The 21,999-nt window shown below is 36.3% G+C and overlaps 1 protein-coding gene and 1 gene segment (V, D, J or C); both read left to right on the top strand.

The window, feature by feature from the left end:
- LOC311284461 (Ig kappa chain V-III region MOPC 63-like) overlaps positions 1-21,999 on the top strand; it is a 945,935-nt gene that overhangs the window by 725,872 nt on the left and 198,064 nt on the right.
- LOC311284125 (myosin phosphatase Rho interacting protein) overlaps positions 1-21,999 on the top strand; it is a 53,367-nt gene that overhangs the window by 9,479 nt on the left and 21,889 nt on the right. For 3 of the 9 annotated variants that reach the window (XM_084398979.1, XM_084398977.1, XM_084398980.1), the window contains exons 4-13: positions 6,393-6,544; positions 7,736-7,820; positions 8,614-8,667; positions 9,222-9,405; positions 13,566-14,277; positions 17,721-17,883; positions 18,242-18,349; positions 20,492-20,548; positions 20,655-20,723; positions 20,794-20,883. In XM_084398979.1, the coding sequence (XP_084255105.1) occupies positions 6,393-6,544; positions 7,736-7,820; positions 8,614-8,667; positions 9,222-9,405; positions 13,566-14,277; positions 17,721-17,883; positions 18,242-18,349; positions 20,492-20,548; positions 20,655-20,723; positions 20,794-20,883 (1,674 nt within the window). The remainder of the gene's footprint in view (positions 1-6,392; positions 6,545-7,735; positions 7,821-8,613; positions 8,668-9,221; positions 9,406-13,565; positions 14,278-17,720; positions 17,884-18,241; positions 18,350-20,491; positions 20,549-20,654; positions 20,724-20,793; positions 20,884-21,999) is intronic. The other 6 variants (XM_084398983.1, XM_084398982.1, XM_084398978.1 and 3 more) reach the window with 6 other exon arrangements.

The raw sequence follows: 21,999 nt of genomic DNA, 5'->3' as shown, positions 1-21,999 counted from the left end.
AAAGGTTGGATTTTTCCTAATTTTTTAAATTAAGGCATTAAGTTCAATTTCCAAAATATGATTTTTTATTCCTCTTTTTAGTCAACTTTAGCATGGGTGTATTCACTTATGCATTGCACTGTATATATATATATATATATATATATATATATATATATATAATGCTAATATTGCACTGATAGAGTCTTTGTTTTTTGGCCCTAGGTGTTTATTTTGCAGACAAATGCACTCAAAAATCCTTTGCAGGTGATTTTGACGTGTGTGTGTGTGTGTGTGTGTGTGTGTGTGTGTGTGTGTGTCGATGTCATCAGCAGGGTTTTCATTGTATCAGTCCCATCAGAAACAGGTGCTGAAGTGTCGTCTCGTGAGAGGTCAGGATGTCGGGTGTCGACTGGACGCTCTGTGAGTGTGTGTGTGTGTGTGTGTGTGTGAGTGAGTGTGTGAGTGTGTGTGGAGAACGCTTGAACACATTCTGAGCCTCACGCTGTATTTATAGCTGCTCTTCAACATGTGTTTCCATAACGACCTCTCGAACCCTACAATATAGAAAGTAGTGTAGCGGTAAATCTGAATAAGCATGTCAAGAAACCCTCACCATCAGCAGAAAAATGAGTTATGTTTTGCATAAAGACAATGCCACTTATTACAGACGATTATTGTCATCATCTTTAAGGACAACATTTTTTCTTCTTCGGCAGAGCACAAAAGAATATATTTTGAAAAATTTCTCAGTGTTTTTTTTTATTTTTATTCCATTCAGCAAAAGTCTTTCATTGAATCAAAACTGCCAATTATTATTATTATTTTTTATTATGTATTTTTTTGTATTATAACATATAGGGCCCTATTTTAACGATCTGAAACGCAAGTATCAAGCGCGAAACACAAGTAACTTTGTGGGCGGATCTCGGGCGCTGTTGCTATTATACGGCGGGATAAATGACTCTTGCGCCCGACGCAAATCTAAAATGGGTTGGTCTGAAGTAGCTTCATTACTCATAGGTGTGGTTTGGGCGTAACATGAAATAAACCAATCAGAGTGTCATCTCACATTCCCTTTAAGAGCAGGCGCGCTTGTTCCATGGCGGTTTGCTATTATAACGGCGGATTTGCCAGGAGCGGTTCACAGCCGAGGAGACCGGCGTTCTCGTCAGGGCCGTAAAACACAGAGAAGTGACATTGGGGATGGAGAAACCCACACAAATTAGCTTTGGTTAAACAGGCGTATAATAATTTGGGTAAATGTGTAAGCTAGATTTATGCCTATTTTTTCACATCTTCATGGACACCACAATGATTTCCCTCGTGTGTTAATTTTCCTCGTAATAATGTATGGTTTTCTAAAAATGAGAACTGCTGTGTCTGTGTGTAGATGAGATAAGCAAAGTGTGTGTTGTTGTGCACACGCTACATTATGGCCAAGCGTGCGCCCTTAAAATAGCATCTGAATAACGTGCCACTGACTTTAGACGAGGTTTTTCCTGGTCTGTGGCGGAATTGTTTTCTGAAACTGCAAAATAGCACCAGGGAACGTTTGCGCCGAAACACGCCGCCTCTTTTCACTGAACCGAACCCCGGGAGAGCAAGTTCATTCCCTAATTTACCGACGTGCGTCTGTGGAGGGAAAAGTCCGCTGTGCGCGGGTGCAAAATAGGAATGATGCATGTGTCGGTGTACAAAGTCAATTGCGCTGGGTGCAAGTCTTTGTGTGTTAGATTTGAGGTTAGTGTTTCATGCTAGTGTAAATGTTAACACTTTACAGTAAATATATTAATAAATCGAGCATTTTCATTGTTCATGTCAACTAATGTAGTTATTAACCGAGTTAACAAATGGAATCTTATTGTTGAGTTTAACCAAATAACATGTGCATGTAAAATGTACAGTCTTTCCTGGAAAACAGACCCAAAAATATATATCTTCCTAGAAAGAAATATGACATTTCATATGGTCTTTAACATGAACATTAAATGGCATTTACTACACAATTTGTAATGTTTAAAAAAAAAAAATCATGCTTATTTTGTGGCTTCTGTGTCGTTCGATGTCATATAGGCAATGAATTTTGAATGACTTCATGAATTAACCAGCATGTTGCATAATTAATTTGAGTGACAGTCCTTCTCTTCTCTCCATCATCCTCTTCCTCTGCTGTTGGACTTACAGCCAGCGGAGAGAGAAAGAGAGAGATGTGTAGGAGGAAAGAACAGGAAGATTACAACAGAAGCCTAGCTGCTATTTTCAGACTAGCTGTATCTCTGTATGAATGCATGCGAGCGTTGATTAGACGGCTGGTTATTGAACATGTACTCGCTGTGGTTCACGACCTCAGTGAATCTGCCCCCGGATGATGACCCGTGGGCCGGGCGAGGGTTAAAGCTGAGCACAGATTCAGCAGTCTCTTTGTGTTGCGTAAAACGCTCAGTCAGTCGGGCAGCTTTCCCAGAGGCACCTCTCTAAAGACAGCAGTAGAGGAGTTTAGTGTGTGATTTATCATTATTGCGATCTTCCCATTCGCAAATGTGTTTCTTTTTGTAGTTTATCAGCCGTTTAGATCAGGGATTATTACCAAGCTGGGGTTGATGAAAAGATAATAATTCATTATTATTTTTATTTAACTTGTCAACTGTCTTTTTGAGCATTGATCTAACAGTGTAATTCATGAATGCTTTGGTTTGGAATACAGATCTAAGCTTGATCACTCAGCAGATTAATGCAGAAGTGAACAAAATTTTAAAGAGTAAAAAAGTGATAGAATTTAAAGTTTAATGTAAAACAAAATATATGTTTTTATAAAATAATTTTAACCCTAAAATTGCTAAAAAAAAAAAAATCAAAGCCATAATGTCTAAGATTAAATATATATGTGTATAATATGTTTCATATGGAAATCTCATGGGGGTACAAGAAAATATTTTAGCTCAAAATTGTTTGGCTAAAAAAAGTTTGGGAATCCCTGGTTGAAATAAATGTGTGTAGTTCAACATGAAAATAAGTGACAGGCTATAATTCACCTGAAACTAATTTAAACTTTTTTTTGTATGATCAATATGATAAAATTTTTCAACTCATTTGTGGACTACATCGAATATTTAAACGTAAAATTAATTTGTCAAACTGCAGGACCATTTAAGTAAACTGCGAAAACAAAATGGTGACTTTCCTTCATACATATATGTACTTTTTTTTTTTTTATGTAAAATCCAACTAATTTAATAACTTTTATTAATAATTGTTAAGCATGAAGTTGTATTGAACTCATAAATTTAAACTATTTAGACTTTTAACATTTACTGCAGGACAAAAATGGTGCAATTGTGACTAGTCCCCTAAATGCTTTCTCTTATATATTGATATTCATTTTAATCTAATTTTGGTGTTCAGAAAATTGTACATGCAGTTTGACAACTGTATGCTTTCAAATGTGGTTTCAGGTCTAAGGGCACTTAAAGGAACACTCCACCGTTTTTTGAAATAGGGCTTATTCACTTTCTTTCCTACATTTAGATAGGTGGGCAAATGCATTTTTGTCTCAGTGCATGCATTGTTTTAGTTTGACAGGGTCGGCGCTAGCTTAGCTTAGCATAATGCATAGGAAATCACCTAGTGTTAATCTGCATCGCTATTTGTACTTGTTGTGAATACGCAGGCCACAAGAAGTAATTAGGTGTTTTTTTTTGTTTTTTTATATCACTTTTACTCAGGACATGCTAGCTGGCAACAAAGGATTCCATTCATTATGCTAAGCTAAGCTAGCGCCGACCCTGTCAAACTAAAACAATGCATGCACTGAGACAAAAATGCATTTGCCCACCTATCTAAATGCAGGAAAGAAGGTGAATAAGCCCTATTTCAAAAAACGGTGGAGTGTTCCTTTAAAAAATTTTTTTTTTTTTTATGTAAGACCAAAATGAGCACAGGTTGTGGATAAACGAGTGCAGTGGTGGTTAGTTTGATGGAACTAGTCTGGAAGTAAATAGATGGCAGAAGTCAAACACAATATTTGAGCTTGAGGAACTTTGATCTGCAAATACGATTCACTGAAAAACAAATCAGTCTGTAATAAAAGCTTGTTTTTGACAGTGCGAGTTGAACGTAGGCTGAGTTGTGAAGAACAATTCATGAAAATGCTAAATCAGAACATATTTTACTATATGGAGCAGTTGATCCAACTCTTGTAAGCAACTTACAAAATGTCATGTTACATCTGGTTAGGAGTCAAGTTAAGTTAAGTCAAGTCATCTTTATTTATATAGCGCTTTATGCAAAACAGATTGTGTCAAAGCAGCTTCACAGTAATAAACAGATTGCAAACTTCATCAAATATGGAACAAATTCAGCAACAAGTTCAGAGATGTTCAGGGGGTTATTATGTTTTCTGGCTTCGAATGAACCCTGCAGGGCTTATTACACGGACTAATCCCCCCCCCACCGGCTTTTAGAAATGGATGATGTCTCTTTTATGGAACTTGAATTTCTCCCATGATGCCTCAGCAGCTTTATCCGCACCTCAGCTGTCATCACTCAGTCGTGTCGCGGCATCATGTGATCAGAGGTTTTAAAACAAGCAAACTTGTTCAACAGCCGCACCAATGAGGAACGCCGTAAACAAGCGATCAAAGGGAAGCTGGAAATGCAGCTTTGAAAAAGAAAGGTTTAGTGAAGGCCTGTTTTTCAGTGTTGTGTTGTTCTTCTTTCCAAATTTCTGATGAGTATGTGTGTGTTGCTTGGTCACTGTTTCTGTGTGTGTCAGTCTTTCCTGCTGAAAGAGTTATTGTGTGTGTGTGTGTGTGTGTGTGTGTGTGTGTGTGTGTGTGTGTGTGTGTGTGTGTGTGTGTGTGTGTGTGTGTGTGAGTGAATGCTGGCCTGCACAACAAAGAAGGAATTTTGTGACGAAGTAAAATATCGAGAGATGTTGTGAAAGATGTTGAGAGAAATACTTGAATGAATGTCAGAGGAGGTTCGTGAGGAAATACAGGGAGAATGAACCGGTTTGTGGTGTGTGTTTGAGTGAGGTCACACGTTTACACACACATACATGTTTACTTCACTGTCTAAATGAGGACATAACATAGACTTCTGTTGTTTTTATATTACGCAGTTATAATATCCAAACCATAACCCTAAAAGAAAACATTTATGTAATTCATTCCTGTAACTTTACTCCATTTGTTAACATTAGTTTACAATAATTAATAATATTAATACATGATTAAAATCAGAAGTTGTATCTGTTAACATTATTGGTAACACTGTACAATAAGGTTTCATTAGTTAGCTACATTATGAACTAATAATAAACTGCACTTCTACACCATCATTTATTAATCTTTAATGTTAATTTCAACATTTACTAATACATTATTTAAAAAATAGTTGTATTTGTTAACATTAGTTAGTGTACTGTGATGAATAAATGATGAACAGCTGGAAACTAACGATGAACAGATACAGTAACAAATGTAGTGCTCATGGTTAGTTATTAAATACATTAACTAATGTGAACAAATGAAACCTTATATCGTAAAGTGTTACCATTTTATTAGAGCTAACATGAACTTACAGTGAACATTTTGAACTAATGTTATCAAAGATGAATAAATACTGTCACAAATGCATTGCTCAGTGTTAGTTGATGCTTTTGGGACCTTATTATAAAGTGCTTCCATCATTCCTCAGTCTAAAGCTGAGACACACACACACACACATCTTGTCTGACTTGGTAAGTTCCACGTTGGAGGTTTTGTTGGTGATTTTGGTTTTTAGCGCAATTTTCCACCGGACAAAATTGCGATTGTTAACTCATGATTTCTGTTCTGTCTGTGCGCACCAATCTTGCACTTCTATCTACTCCTCAACCAGACCACCTAGAGACTTCGGGTTTTCGGCATTATGTTAAGGAAGGTCTAATCTCGGGAACGCACAAAAAAAATCCAGGAAAAGATTTTGGATTTCCTGGAAATTCCAGAAAAAAATCCGTTTTTTGCAAATTTCTCGGCAACCATAATAGCTATCGAGTTGAAACAAATTGCAATCGATAGCTTCTAAAATTTACAATAATATTAGAAAAAAAGATTTGATCAAAAATCTTTCCTTTATGCTTCAAAAATTGAATTTTGAGTGTTGTGATCCCATGACGTGAGAAAATTGCGCTAAAACACTCACTGAGTTTTTATTACTTGTTTGTACACATGATCCTTCAGAAATCATTCTAATATGCTGATTTTCTCAAGAAACATTTCTTATTATTATCAATGTTCAAAACAGTTGTGCTGCTTAATATTGAAATGCTGATGAAGCTACTTATTTGTGTGTGTGTGTGTGTGTGTGTGTGTGTGTGTGTGTGTGTGTGTGTGTGTGTGTGTGTGTGTGTGTGTGTGTGTGTGTTTCAGGCCAGCACTCTTCCACAGGGCACCATAAACCTGAATCAGTGTGTGGATGTTGTGGATGGTGAGAGCCGGACAGGTCAGAAACACTCACTGTGCATCTGCACACCGGAGAAAGACCATTACATACGTGCTGAGAGCAAAGAGATCATACATGGGTGAGTTACGCACACACACACACACGCACACACACACACACACACACACACACGCACACAGATGAAGAATGAGCGTTAATTCATATCTCACAGTTGATCTAAACACATATTGACAACTGTCTGATGTTAACACGTTACTTTAATGATGATTAAAAATGTAAATTTACCATCCCACATCAAATTGTTTTCATTTTCATTAACGCATGCACACTCACTTCATGATCTGTTTGAGGTTTAATTGTGACTTTGATGCATTTAATCATTAACATTTACTGATTTAGTCCAAAATAACTTACAAAAGGAGGACATCACAAGCAATTTGTCATAGAGCCAGAAGTGCTGAAAGGACTCGCTACTTTGAAGGATAAAAATGCATTAATTTGCATTAATTTATAAGACTTGCCGATAAGAATATATTATTTCTGGTGAAAAACACCTGCTAACCATATTGGACAGCAGGGGCCTATACCATGAAGCCGGTTTAGGTGGCTAGCCAGATGTGTTTCAGTTTAGTTTGCGCCAACCCTGGGTTTTAGGCACCATGAAAGTGGTTTGGCTTTTAGCAGTGTTCATCGCCATAGTAACTTACGCTCCACGGCTAACCTGGTGCGGGGCCGGTTATGTTCCGGGTTAGAGGTTGCAAACCAAACATGTACCAATCAGTAGTGAGCAAAGTGACACATGTTGGATGCGATAAAGCCACTCCACCTGTTTCTACTCCAAATGAAAGGTCACTACATAGAAATTGATTTTTAAAGACAAAATCGTCTCGTATTTAGTAATGCTTATTAAAAATAATAATTTTGTATGATTTAGATATTATTTATGTAATTATTAATCGATCACACATGTATCATTTTAGCTTTTAGCAACTCAAAACTAATCCTGTAACCCTGAGTTTGTTCAGCTAACATCATGGTATAGGCCCCAGGAGATGTCAACGCTAACATGAAACTAATAAAGACCCTTTTTATTTTATAAATGTGTTGCAATGGCTCGATCTTAACTGAAAGGACAATTTGTGTGCATCCTCATTGTTCATCTGGTAAAGCTTGATATGGATTTGGTTTTAGACATTAATAAGTGAAGGAATGACTTAAAGTGATCACTCACTGATAGTAATTTAGTAAAATATGTAATAAATAATATTGCTGTTTTGAAATAATTCCCAAACACTGTATGTGTGTTCAGGTGGCAGGAGGCGCTGATGGTGTTCCCTCGAACCAACAAACAAAACCAGAAGAAGAAACGGAAAGTGGAAACGCCAACTCCACAGGTACACACACACACACACACACACACACACACACACACACACACACACACACACACACACACACACGAAAATGGACCATTTACTTATCTGGTTATAGTTTAAATAAGCTATTCCTTTAACCTCGCTACTCATTTCAACTTCACCTTATTTGGTGAATGACAAAATTCTTGACATTTTTGAGCCTTCTTGTCTGTTATATTAAACTTGATTTTAATATTCAGTATAAATATATTTTTTTTTTTCTAGAAAAACAATCTTAAAGATTTTAAATCTATTAATTCTTAAATATTTTATTCTTTTTTTTAAATATATTTGATATATTATGATACTGTATTTATATTTTAAACATAAAATATATTTGATATATTTTGATACTGTATTTATATTTTAAACATAAAATATATTTATATTTTGTATATTCTTACATATTTTATAAACAAATATAGCTGAGTTTAGGATTTTGTTCTAGAAATATTTAATGATTTTATATATATAGTATTATTTTTTTTTATTTATTTTTTTTGTTTGTTTTAAACATGTATATAAAAAAAATTTTTAATAAAATGTTTTTGTAAATATTTTATGTATTTATTTTTTTATATTTTTAAATAGTTTTTACAACAAATCTCAGCCATTTTCTCAAACTCTATTTTATCTTTCGTTTTTTTTTGGGTTATTTATTTTATTGCTCAGTCCTGTAATTAATAGAATAATGGGATGTTTTAAATGGACTGTGTTTGTATTGTTAGGGTTCATTTACTTTGCTCTGACCTCCTGACCTGTGTTTTGTCAGACTGCTGCTCTTCATACAGCTCGATGTTCCCAGCAGAACATAAATGGGTTTATTGTAAGTCCAGAAGCAGCACGATCCGACCAATCAGAGCACAGCACTGGAATCTGATCAATACATGAATTATGGGTGTTTTTGGAGATCATATGATTGGAAGGAACAAGAACCGTGTCATAATTTATCCAGTAAATCATTCTCATGTGTGTGTGCTTCCGCTGGGATGCTGGGTGGCTCACACACAGGCATGTGTGTGTGTGTGTGTGTGTTTGGTTTCATGCAGAAAAATACGCTGAGTGATTTTATGATTTAATCAAAAAGGTATTACTGGGCGGTCAGGTGGAAACAGGAAAGACACAGACGTTAATCTGCGAGTGTGTGTTTAGTGTGGGGTGTGGTGCTAAGCGTAAATCAGTGTGTGTATGAAATCATGGCACAATAGCTCATTTGTTATCAGCCTGCAAGTTTAGACAGTTACATTCGTGTGTCTATCTGTCTGCACACACACACACACATACACACAGGTGTTTTCAACATCAAAGAGCTCTTTGTTCTTGACTACGGGTTAGTTAAATATTATGCTTGTCTGAATGTTTCTCTTTTTCTGTGTTCAGGAACCAGGCCCTGCGAAGGTGACGGTCACCAGTACCAGCAGCAGCAGCAGTTTGGTGTGTCTTCCCAGCACTATAGCTCACGCTGAGCGAGTGCCGCCCACCCGGGCCACCCTGTGGCAGGAGGGAACATGGAGTCGGGCCACTTTACCAACAAGCTGCAGCGCCGGCAGCCTGAGTCAACTGGGTACCAACACACAAACAATTCAATTGAAACTAACAAAAACAAGGTTATGACATGCACTTGTGAACCTGGGTGTCAATAATTAGCAAAACAGTTTCCACAAAAACACATTTTAAATTTTGAATTTAGAAATATTCCGTATGCATGTGCAAACAACCACCTTGCACACCTAATCTTATCTATGTTTTGATCATCGTTCTGAATCCGATCCTGACAAAGCCTTTGACAAAAAGGCAATTTTCTCTGCTTTTTGTTCAAAATGTTGCTTTTTTTATGACACTTTCACAGACCTTTACCTTGACTGTTCCAAGCTGGTGGAATGACCTTGCCTAACACGACCCGAACTGCAGAGTCTTTAGCCATTTTCAAGAAACTGCTGAAGACGCATCTTTTATATCAACACTTGACCCATTAATACTAATACTAACACTTACTATTCTATATAAAAAATTGGTTTCACTTTATTTTGATGGTCCCTTTAACACATTCTGTTGTCTAGAAGTAACATTGCACCTACATGTCTACTAACTCTCATTAGAGTATTAGTATAGTATTAGTAGACTGTACGGGTTAGAATAAGTTGACATGTAGTTGCAAAGTTACTTATAGTCAGTAGAGTGTCTGTTGGAGGACCATCACAATAAAGAGTTATCAGATATTAAGCAGACAGTACACTAATACTCTAATGAGAGTTAGTTGACATGTAGTTGCAAAGTTACTTATAGTCAACAGAATGTTCAAAAGGGACCATCAAAATAAAGTGTTACCAAAAAAAATTTTTTTTTAAGTTGTTGTTGTTTAAAAGCAGAGGCTCTGCTCTTTCTTTTTTTTTTATTTATTTTTGTATATATATATATATATATATATATTCATATATATAGTACCAGTCAAAAGTTTGGAAACATTACTATTTTTAATGTTTTTGAAAGAAGTCTCTTATGCTCATCAAGCCTGCAGTTAAAAAACTATAAAATAATGGTTCTCTTTTTTAATATACTTTAAAATGTAATTTATTTTTGTGATGCAAAGCTGAATTTTCATCAGCAAGTACTCCAGTCTTTGGTGTCTTATGATCCTTCAGAAATCATTCTAATATCAGTGTTTCCCCTAGGTTTACAGGTTTGGGGGGGGGGGGGGTTTGGGGAAAATTGACACACACAGACGCTATCTATCTATCTATCTATCTATCTATCTATCTATCTATCTGTCACATAAATTGGTTGTCTGGGAGGGTAATGGTTTGTAAAAGTTAAAAAATGTTAACATAAGATATCTCTTTAAAAAAATAAATAAACATATTTAAATCTTTTTAAAATTGACTTTTGCAAATAACCTTTGTTAAATGTATAGAAGTATTTGTTAATATTAATGGACCAGAGCTTAAATAGTTTTATTTTTTAACTAACAACTAAAAAAAGATTTATAAATACTAACCAATATATATATAAATTTTAAATGGGCTTTTTTTATGAGAAGTTTTTATTTCTATGATGTATTTATTGGAGAGAATAATCCTGTCAGACGCACCACTGCTGTGAACGCGCGTTCACGTAAACACAATTTAAACAATGTATTATTCAATACATTACTTCTATATAATTATATATTAAGTTGCTCAAGCAAGTGGTAAAATATTTAACCATGTACTTATATTAAAATCTTTTGTATTTAAATTTTAATACAATAAATCTTGCATGTCACAAAGAACTTGTTTTTCCACCTCCACGAATAAGACGAGTGTTGTTCATTATGTCGCCTTGTTGAGGTAAATTGTAGTTTTCCTTGCTTTAACTCAGTCTTAAAGTGAAAAAAGTAGTAATTAATTAAATAAATTTATGGTGAGATTACTACATTTTATTTAATTAATCGCACTTATGGTGAAATTACTACATTTTCATGTCAATCGGTGTTCATTTTGACCACGAAACATGCGCTGTCACTTTAATTCAGCGTTTGCAGCACAGCAGAAATAGACTCGGTGTAGAAACGATCTCTGGAACAGATCGATCATCGACGGACTGCATCCTCGTGCAGTGTGAAAGCTCTGTTAACATGGGTACGGAAAAAAAATACTCACCGCAAACGAAATATATGTGAAACGGGCGTTAGACTTGGAGCAGGAGAGCTACTCCGGCTGCTACTCGCAGTAGAGCGAGTGTTGCCATTTTCAGTTCAGCGACACATTTCCAGCCGCGCGCTCTCTGTCCGCTAGTGCTCAACTGTATGTGACGCAAGTGTTTGTTTGTGTGTGAGTGTGCGCACTCATTGGGATAATTGTAAACACAGACAGAAAAGACATGCCATCGTGGAAATAAGATAAATAACATATTACTTAAGGGCCATTTAGGTTTTTTTTTTTATATAAAATAACAAATTGTAATCTGTCGCTATAAAGAAAATCAAATCAAATTTACTTGACCTCCAAGGGGGGCGGGGGGAGCCGTTAGGAGGGCGGGGCGCCCCCCTTATATAATGGTAGGGGAAACACTGAATATGCTGATTTATGATCAATGTTGGAAACCGTTGTGCTGCTTAATATTTTTTTTATAACCTGAGATACTTTTTTTAGGATTATTTGATGAATAAAAAGTTAAAAAGAACTGTATTTATTTAGAATAGAAATCTTTTGTAACAATATACACTACCGTTCAAAAGTTTGGGAACAATAACTATTTTTTTTTTAAAGAAATTAGTACTTTAATTCAACAAGGATGCGTTAAATTGATAAAAGGTGATGGTAACGATTTATATTGTTAGAAATGTTTTTATTTTGAATAAATGCTGTTTTTATGAATAAATGCTGTTAACGTTTTACTCATCAATGAATCCTGAAAAAAGTATTCCAAAAAAATATATTAAACAGCACAACTGTTTCCATCATTGATAATAACTGAGTATCAAATCATCATATTAGAATGATTTCTGAAGGATCATAAGACACCAAAGACTGGAGTACTTGCTGATGAAAATTCAGCTTTGCATCACAAAAATAAATTACATTTTAAAATATATTAAAAAAGAGAACCATTATTTTAAATTGTAATAATATTTCATAATATTACTGTTTTTTTTTTTTTTTTTTTTTTTTTTTACTGCAGGCTTGATGAGCATAAGAGACTTCTTTCAAAAACATTAAAAATAGTAATGTTTCCAAACTTTTGACTGGTACTGTATATATATATATAATTGTATAACAGCAGAATTCATAGTGTTCACATTCCCCCTGATTCTGCAAAATAAATGCCTACCAATCAAGGAATCACAACAAGCTAATCTCGCCAAATGAACTCTTTAACGTCCGCTCATAAAGCTCTCAAATCACTTAAATATTTGTATCAGGGGTATTTCCTCCGAGGAGGCAAAGAAGCAGTGCATCTTCAAAAATTGGATGAGAAAATAATCCACAGTACAAAAATAAAACGAAATATGAATATTACGAAAGCATGTTTAAATCACTCAACCCTGTCCAGCAGCGACACCAGCAGTTAAAGTTATGGCTTTTTTTTTTTTTTTTTATTGGAAAAATGAATGGGAAAAATAATTCTGGAGCCAAGGCCTCTTAAAAGTTGGGCGGACACCGTGTTACTCTATTGTGGTGGTGAGTTTTGGTGCAAATGCCTCTCAGAACATCATAGCAACAGTGAGTTCCTGTCAAATCTTCTTCATTAAAATCTAGAGAAATATTTACTCTTGACTTTACGAGGTCTATCCCCACTGCCACGGTCGTTGTTCAGCACGTGTGATTTATAATATTGAATCACATCACCAGGAATCATTATTTATTTTGGTCTTAGAAGAAAGATGTCCACTTCACACATAATAAAGTCACTGGACCTCCAGTTTCAGGCAAAATGAAAAGAACATTTAAATGCGTAGGTTCACTTACTCACAAAAACCACAGTCACTATAATTTCTGACCAAATGCTACAGTGATTGTTACCTTAATAAAACTGTGGTAACTTGGTGTTAGTCACCACTGTCATTAAAAACAAGATTGAACAAAACGACGGATTCTCAAAGCGTCTAACTCTGTTTGAAAGGGATCCCAGATTAATTTAGTATGATTTTACAGTAGTAAGGAGGTATTTTGGCAGCTGTAATGTTACCATGGTACATTTTTGTAAAGGTACTGACTGTGATTTTTCTGTCTTTCTCACGCTCAGATTCAGGAAACTTGAGTGCTGGTCGGAAGCCACGGGTGGAGAGTGGATATTTTTCACTGGAAAAACCCAAAAACGAAGAAGATGAAGGACAACAGCACCAATGCCAGCAGGAGCGAGAGCCACTACCACAACAACAGCCGCCTCTGCTTTCTTCCTCCTCCACATCAACCTCCTCTTCCTCACGCTCCAGGTATCTCTCATTTGTTCCTGAGCTCTTCAGCTCTCCAGTCAGCTCACACACGTCACACAACCCACACACTGCTACTAACACACAGATTCCCGGTGATGTGCGCATTACATGTAACGCCCGCTCTCACCAACACAACACACAAAGACTTAGCAAATCAGAGGAGCATCTTTCAGTGGACGCCCCATCGCTGGAGTTCCCATCCTCGACGGATGCCAATCTCTGTCCCCTTCCCAGCCCAGACACGCTCTCCAGTCCAAACTCACACACATGCCACGCAAACATCCTCCCGTCATCCCTGTCCTCTTCTCAGAGCTCTCTGGACTCAGAGCAGAGTCCGGAGAGCCGTGTGGGCAGGGCGGGTCGAGGCGGGCAGGGTTACGCCGCCCTGGCAGACGTGCCGCGGGCACGGAGACTCAGTCATCGGGAAGCGTACCGACCCACTCAGAAACGGCAGGAGCTGCGAGCACGCGCGAGGAGCCCGGGCCGGGAGGAAGTGGAACGACTGTTCGGACGTGAACGAAGGTGATGAGTGATGCACACACAAAAGCTCTGTTTCAAACCCATGTGACGCAGCTATCTTCATAGACAGCATTTACGCGGAGATGATAAAGTTTTTCAAAATGCTTGGAAGGTTTGCGTTCTCGCGCCACCAGGCACTGTTGTCGTGCGAATGAGCGGGCCAGAGCGCATTGAGGGGTTTCTGTTAGAATGGTGTCATGTAAGCGGTTATGTAAGTTAATAACTAATGATCTTTGCAACGGAAAGTCAATCAAAACTAACGTTAGCTGGACAATAAGAGCTGCCATGAAGCCAAAACAGTCTCTGTTACTTTAATTTCCTATTATCACTGTAAAGCTGCTTTGAAAAATCTATATTGTTAAAAGCGCGATATAAATGAAGGTGACTTGACTTGACAGCATCTTTAAATTTGAAATACTCTACATTGGCAGCAGCTCTTGTAAGATGCTCGTGTGCAAGACACAAATAATGCTTAACCATATAAACCCTACTATATAATAAATTATCAAAACTTTGCTGAAAGACCTAGAAATCGTCTTATATCGTCTGACTGATAGCTTAGACTGCACTAAATTGCATATTTTTGCTCCGTTTTTTTCCTCCTCGAGTATGAGCTCCATATTCTCACTCTATCATACTATATGAGCCATAAAAGACTAATGTATCAAATATGATACTCAACAAATTGTCTTTTTTTTTTTTTGTCTAAAAACATTTAATAAACTGTTTTGTTTTTTTTTACAAATTGATTTTTTTAAAACTATTATTTCATATGTACGGCTTTACAGGGTTAATAATAGCAAATGATATTATTAACAAATAATATTATTAATATTAACAAACAATATTATATTGCAATTAATATTATAAAAAAGTACATCATAATAAATAAATTAACAAATAGGCTAATATTATAAAAAAATAAATAAAAAAAAAGTAATAGCATAGCCTACACAAATACTTCATGAAATAGTTTATTTTTAATGAACTTTTAATTTAATTTAATTTAAAGGTTCACTCAGTCATTTTTTTTGTATGGTTTGCTAAAGCGGCTTGAATGCAGCCTCACTTAATATCAAACGTTTTCAGTTACTGATGTCATTGCAGAAATGTTGTTCTATTTGTTCCACAACCAGCTACTGAGATAAAGGTCATGTGATCTGGTCATGTGATCTCCGGCCCCATATTGGTACTGTTTGAAATAGATTTTACGTGCTTATGATGCCTAAAAATGCTGTCTACTAGGTAGGTATGTCACTAGAGTTTGTACCAGAGCCAATGACACACACACACACACACACACACACACATTCTAGTTAAATATACATACATTTAAATCACAGAAATGAAGACATTCATGTTTTATAGCCACATTATGCTTTATAGGTTATATTCTGATCGTAATTGAGCAGATACACAGTTCTGTACAGGGAACTGCAGATACGCAGCTACTTCCCCTGCAGTATAAACACAATCTGCTCGCTCAGACCCAGCCAACACGCCTGCTGTGTTTACGTCTCAGAGCGAGCGTGGAGGTTATATCTCCACCTGCTGGAGCCGGCAGGAAAAACCAGCCGGTTAATCGGTCAATGACACTCAGGATGAACAAGTTCAGAGACTGAGACGCAGGGAGGATGCGCTGCTATCTGTCAGAGCTACTGCTGTGCCTTTTAGCACTTAGAATCATGACATTCATCTCATTCTTGCAGCTTTAGCGCCACCTAGTGAACACTGTGTAGAACTGAACTTCCAATCTAATCTCTCTTCCATTTTGTTGAAATCTCGAGGCAGAACTGAACGCTGTATCTGTTCAGTTCTGTATCTGTGATTTAAAATGTTTCTTTATTTCTGCTCTGTTCTCCTTTTCATTTCAGTTTTTTCTTTCTCTCGTGCTTTTTATGTCTTTTTGGCTTTTTATTTGATCTGTTTCTCCTCTTTTTCAGGCAGTCTTCTGAAACTCTGCACTTCCTGCCCTGCGCCACGCCCTGCCACGCCCACTGACACACCCACTGCTTACTTTCATTCCACCTGCTGGGGCCAAATTATAACACACACACACACACACACACACACACACACACACACACACACACTCACACACGCACATCTCAGAATCAAAGACAAAAGCCTTTTTCACACCGCAAGCAGCGCATATTTATTTCGGAAAACAGATTAACAGTGAATTCAGACTGCCCAACTATGCACACAGACGATTTAGTTTATAGCCTCACAATGAGGTTCGAGTTTCATTTTGCTTAGATCATTGGAATTTAAAGGTTCACTCATTTTTTTTGCTAAAATGGCTTGAATGCAGCCTCACTCGATAGCAAACGTTTTCAGTTACTGATGCTTTGGCAGAAATGTTGTTTAGGGTTTTTGTAAATACAAAAATTATTTGTATTCATCTGGTCATGTGATCTCCGCCCAATGAGGTTCCATTATTAACCCACTTATATGCAATAAAATATATATTTGTATATAAATTAGAATAATTATGTCAAAGGAAATGCTAAATGTGGTACCCCAGAATGCATCAGAAATGCTGTCAATGAGAAAGCATAGTGCACGTATGCGGCTGCTTCAGTTCGGTGTGAAATGGGTGTAAAAGATGAATTATTCCTACTAACACATTGGGTGTACACTGGGACAAAGACTGACCGCTGACTGGGGTTCTGCTCATGGCTGGTGTCCTGTGTCTGTCCCTCTGCTCTGCCATCTGCTCGTATAAGACATCTAAAATTCATCTTGTTAAACAAATACTACAAATCAGTGACATGCTTAACATCCCAGATTCTCTCTGTTGAGAAAAGCCTTGCAGTTTCAAACACTAAAATCTTCCTAAAGGTAGTTTTGCTGAGGGAATTAAGCTTCTCTGTGTTAGCTAGCTGTAATGTAATGGCAATACATGCCAAAAGTTGCTACATTATAAGCAAAAAGTGATTTTTTTTTTTCACCACTAATTATAATAATCACATTACACCGGCTTTTATAACAGGAATCTGTTTTATAATACAAAGTCATTCTGAGGCGATGTCACAGCTTTAATGTCAATGAGAAACAATTTCCTTTCCTTTGTTTGAGACATTGTTATGACAGTGTTCGGGTCATTTATGGGGTCAGTTTCAGCTGACTGACCTGTAATGAACCGAGGAAGTGATTTTTCATTTTATTTCACACAAATATGCTTTAGCATCCTTCCTCTGTAGATGTAAACATCCTGCAGTGCTGTAGGTAGAAATAGTGAAATGTGTTTCTTTATTAATGCATTTATTAGTTTATTATGCATTGCATTTTTAACTCTGTTCGGTTTCTAATTTAACCCATTATTTTGGACAAATCTCAGAGTCCGAAAAAAGGTATGAGAAGATCTGTGATGAAAGGAAAAGCATCTGATTATGCCATATATTCCATTGTTTTTGTTCTGACCTCTTGTGTGTGTTTTGCAGCAGACGTTCACAGGTCATCGAGAGATTTGAGTGTCATGACGCTGTCAGCACTCCAGAACAAATGGACACAACGAATTCTTTAACAGACCCCGCCCCTTCTTACTCTAAAACAGCCAATCAGAGAGCAGGACGCAATGAGAAACGGCTCTCCAACCAGAAACAGGTACTCATTTAACATGGTGTTTAGTTAATGATTATACTAAGGGTGTATAATCCATTTTTTGTAGTATAAACTGTTTTGCATCTGTTGAAAATAGTGTATAAATTGCAGTATTGCACTTTTGAGTGTGTGAAATGATTGGACTAAACATTTTTGCTGTTGTTCAGTAAGTTGCCGAGTGTCGTTACGGCAATAAGCCAGTTCAATCTGGATTATCCAATCAGATTTCAGAGTCAGAACTGTCTGTTTTATAATGATATTTCAAGGAGGCCTGGTAGCAGTATTTTGTTAAAATCATCAGTAATGTTTCTTTGAATTATTTATTTATTTATTTATTTATTTATTTATTAAACTGTTGCAGGATTTCTCATTGGATTCGGCTAAAGGCCGGACGGATGAGGTTTATTCACTATCTGGTTACCGAAGGGCCAAAAGTCTGGACCGCAGAACCACAGAGACACTCATGACTGTAAGACCACATAAATAACACACATTTTTTTGATTACGGTATTGGTAATGTATTAAATCAAATAGTGTTGGTAGTAATTTAATGGTTATTAAACATAAACAGAGGTAGAAAGTTTTAGGATTTTAGTTTAGTTTTTTTAAATTAAATTATAAACAGGAAAAATTAACTTTTGTTGGCTAATATTAAGTCATGACTGAATTTTTTTTATTGTAATTTTTTTTAGATATAAAAACAAAACAAAAAAACATTATTGTACATTTTTGCGAATATAGAATTTTTTTTCATTTCAAATGTTATCATGTCATTCAGTAATTAATCAAGTGTTTCTCTGAGTTCAAATGTGTCATTTTAGTTCGAAATGTTGTATTGTCCATAAATATCATCTTTAAATGGGACTATATGTACGGATTTTCACTTATTAATCACTTTTTTATTGCCAGTGTGTGAACGGCTTATAACGAACCTTTAAAAAAGAGACTTTCTCCGACTTCCTAGCTTGTCTATGATTTTTTTGGGGGTGAAAAATCAAAAGGATTTGATGCTTACACTCGCTCCTGAGAGGCTCTCTTCCGTTCAGTGACACATGAAACGAATGCTTCAGGATAATGCCGTGAGAGCCATTCTGTACAGTAATGTCTGTGTGTCATGCGAAGAGATTAATTCAAACTATAGCCAGATCTATATAGTCTATCTATAGTCTCAAATATACTTTATAATCAGACTATCATAACAGTGTAATTTTAATGACCTCATCTGTCGACATACATTTTTCTGAATTCTACATGCTATAATTGCATTGTAAGTGTTTCAAAAGGGACCTTTAGAGACTGATGTGCATGACCAAAGACTTAACCCTCATCTGAACTCTGAACAACTTTCCTTTTCTTTGTCGCTCATTAAGATGCAAGACTATGACTGTTTGATTCTCACAATAGTTAACTTTCACTTTGTCGGTTAGAATTATATTGCATTACATGCAAAATCGAATATGAACCATAGAAACTAAAGTGTGTTTAGAAAATCTACTTATATAATGAATTACTCTTAAGAACGCAGCATGTTTACGTCTAAGGGGCTGCAAGGCTCTAAGAGTGTGTGTGTGTGTGTTTCAGCTGTTAGTACTGCGTTCATGCAAACCCAACCCAGAACCACTTCATCACCCGTGATTATAAATAGCATTCACTCAGAGCGTTAGGACCAGAGACACATGCCCAAACACACACATGCACACACGAGAACACAGATTCATGTTCATACACACAGAAAGACGGCATGTGAGTCAGAAGCGTGTGAAGAACAGGTCACAGATGAAACTCAACAAGACTAAGGTACTGTGAATGGTGAACTACCAAACGTCTGGTGGGTGTGATCTTCACCGGACTAGATCTGCTCAATACTGCAGCATTAGATACTATGGGAGAGGGTTTGTATTATTATTGGTTGTGTAACTTTAGGTTGAAGATTAGTTTGTTTATGGCTTTGTGAGGTACCACTGCCTGTTCAGAACTTGCCGTTTCTGACTTCTGACTTATGGTGATGGTTTTATGATGCAGAAGTAATTTTTAGGACTTTTTAAACCTAAACTTAAAATAAAAAAATTATATATTTGTCTTTTCTATATTGTTGTATTTAAATTAACATTGATATTAACATAATTAATAGATACAGTATGTCATATTAGTGTGTTTGTTTCTGAAGTCTTAACTGTTGATGTCTTGATTGCATGTAAAGTACTTTAAAACAGCATTTTAAAAAAAAATCATGAATTGTGAACAAATATCTTACGGACAAAAAAATAGCAAACGATATTATTGAGAACAACAGGGACAAGCCACTTTCCCCGGTGGCCTGGGTTGCAAAAAAATATATTTGCATTTTACTTTATCTATAGGCATATACATTTTTTTATTTTTATAAAATGTGTTAATTTTCGGAAGAAAATATAAAAAAATCCTAAAAAATAAGGTAGAAGTCAATGGGATTCATTCATGAAACACTGGTTTATGTAAATTTTTGAGTGAATTGTTGCATTGAATTTTAGTTTGTGGTCATGAAAACTTGATTAATGTATATTAACAATTTGCTGTTCCTGTTAATGTTTGAAGTTTATACATGTTATGTTTTGTTCTCATCTCCTTTCAGCCGGACCTGCTGAACTTTAAGAAAGGATGGATGACCAAACTGTACGAAGATGGATTGGTGAGTCTAAAATGAACCAGTGGAAGTCTTAAACGGCTTGTCTGAACGTTTGAGGTGGAGATTATTCAGAAGGTTTGTTCTGCTTCTGTCTCTCTCGGTGTCTCAGTGGAAGAAGCACTGGTTTGTTCTGACCGATCAGAGCCTGAGGTTCTACCGTGACTCCATCGCCGAGGAGGTGAGTGTTTTCAGCAGCGATTTAAACGGCCACTGTTAACTAACTTAACAACGTCCCTCGTGTTCCTCAGGCTGCCGATCTGGACGGAGAGATCGATCTGTCCTCGTGCTACGATGTGACCGAATTCCCAGTTCAGAGGAACTATGGCTTCCAAATCCTCGTGAGTGATGGTATTTTATTGTTCCCCAAAGAAACTTTCAGTGAACTGGTCTTAAAAGAACCATTTTGAAGAACCTTTTTCCACTATAAAGAACCTTTTATGGAATGGATTAAAGGTTCTTCATGGAACCATCGATGCCAATAAAGATTTTTTTTTTTATATATATATATATATATATAAAGACTGTACCAGTGATGTACACTACAGAAGTTTGGGTTTGGAATAATTCAGATATCTTTAAATGTTTTCTCTTCTGCTCACCAATGCTGCATTTATTTGATGAAAAATACAATAAAAACAGTAAAATTGTGAAATATTATCCAGCACAACTGATAATAATCAGAAATGTTTCTTAAGCATCAAATCATCATATCAGAATGATTTCTGAAGGATCATGTGACACTGAAGACTGGAGTAATGATGCTGAAAATTCAGCTTTGATCACAGGATTAAATTGCATTTTAAAATATACTGAAATAGAAAACATTTATTTTAAATTGCTATAATATTTTGCAATGTTACTGTTTTTACTGTGTAGTTGATCAAATAAATGGAGCCTTAGTGAGCATAACACTCTTCTTTCAAAAACATTAGAAAATTATTCCAAACATACAGTAGTGTATATACCCTTTGTTTATGTATATACCCAAACTGCTCAGTGATCTAACCGTAGAGGTCCTTGCACACTGAGTCCGTCCGTAAAAAATAAATACGACCTTGCGTTGTGTCAATCACGTTTACACGCTGCCTCCAAAACTTTCGTCCGTCTTATAAACACGTTTTTCGCATCCGTAGCAAGCCTTTTTAGAGGTGTTTTGACTATTCAGACCGAATGATGAATACGAAAAAAGTGCATACACAAATTTCGGACTCGGTGAACCTTAACTGATGCCGTCCATCCCTGCGCTCTTGAGTTATTGATGCTAGACAAATATGTTACTAGGATTGCAGTGGTATGTTTTCACACCTAAATAAAGCCCTGGTGATGTTATCTGTAACCCTAACGCTGTTCCTCGCTAAGCATTGTTTCATCTCTAATGTCACCTGATCCGTCAGCAGCTGTGACATCATCACTTCCCTCTAAAATAACACCCCACAGGCCCAATGCCACACTTC

This window comes from Rutilus rutilus, assembly GCF_951802725.1.
Source record: "Rutilus rutilus genome assembly, chromosome: 24".
NCBI lineage: Eukaryota > Metazoa > Chordata > Actinopteri > Cypriniformes > Leuciscidae > Rutilus > Rutilus rutilus.
The sequence above is the reverse complement of the archived record's forward strand: the minus strand, read 5'-3'. Positions and strand labels throughout refer to the sequence as shown.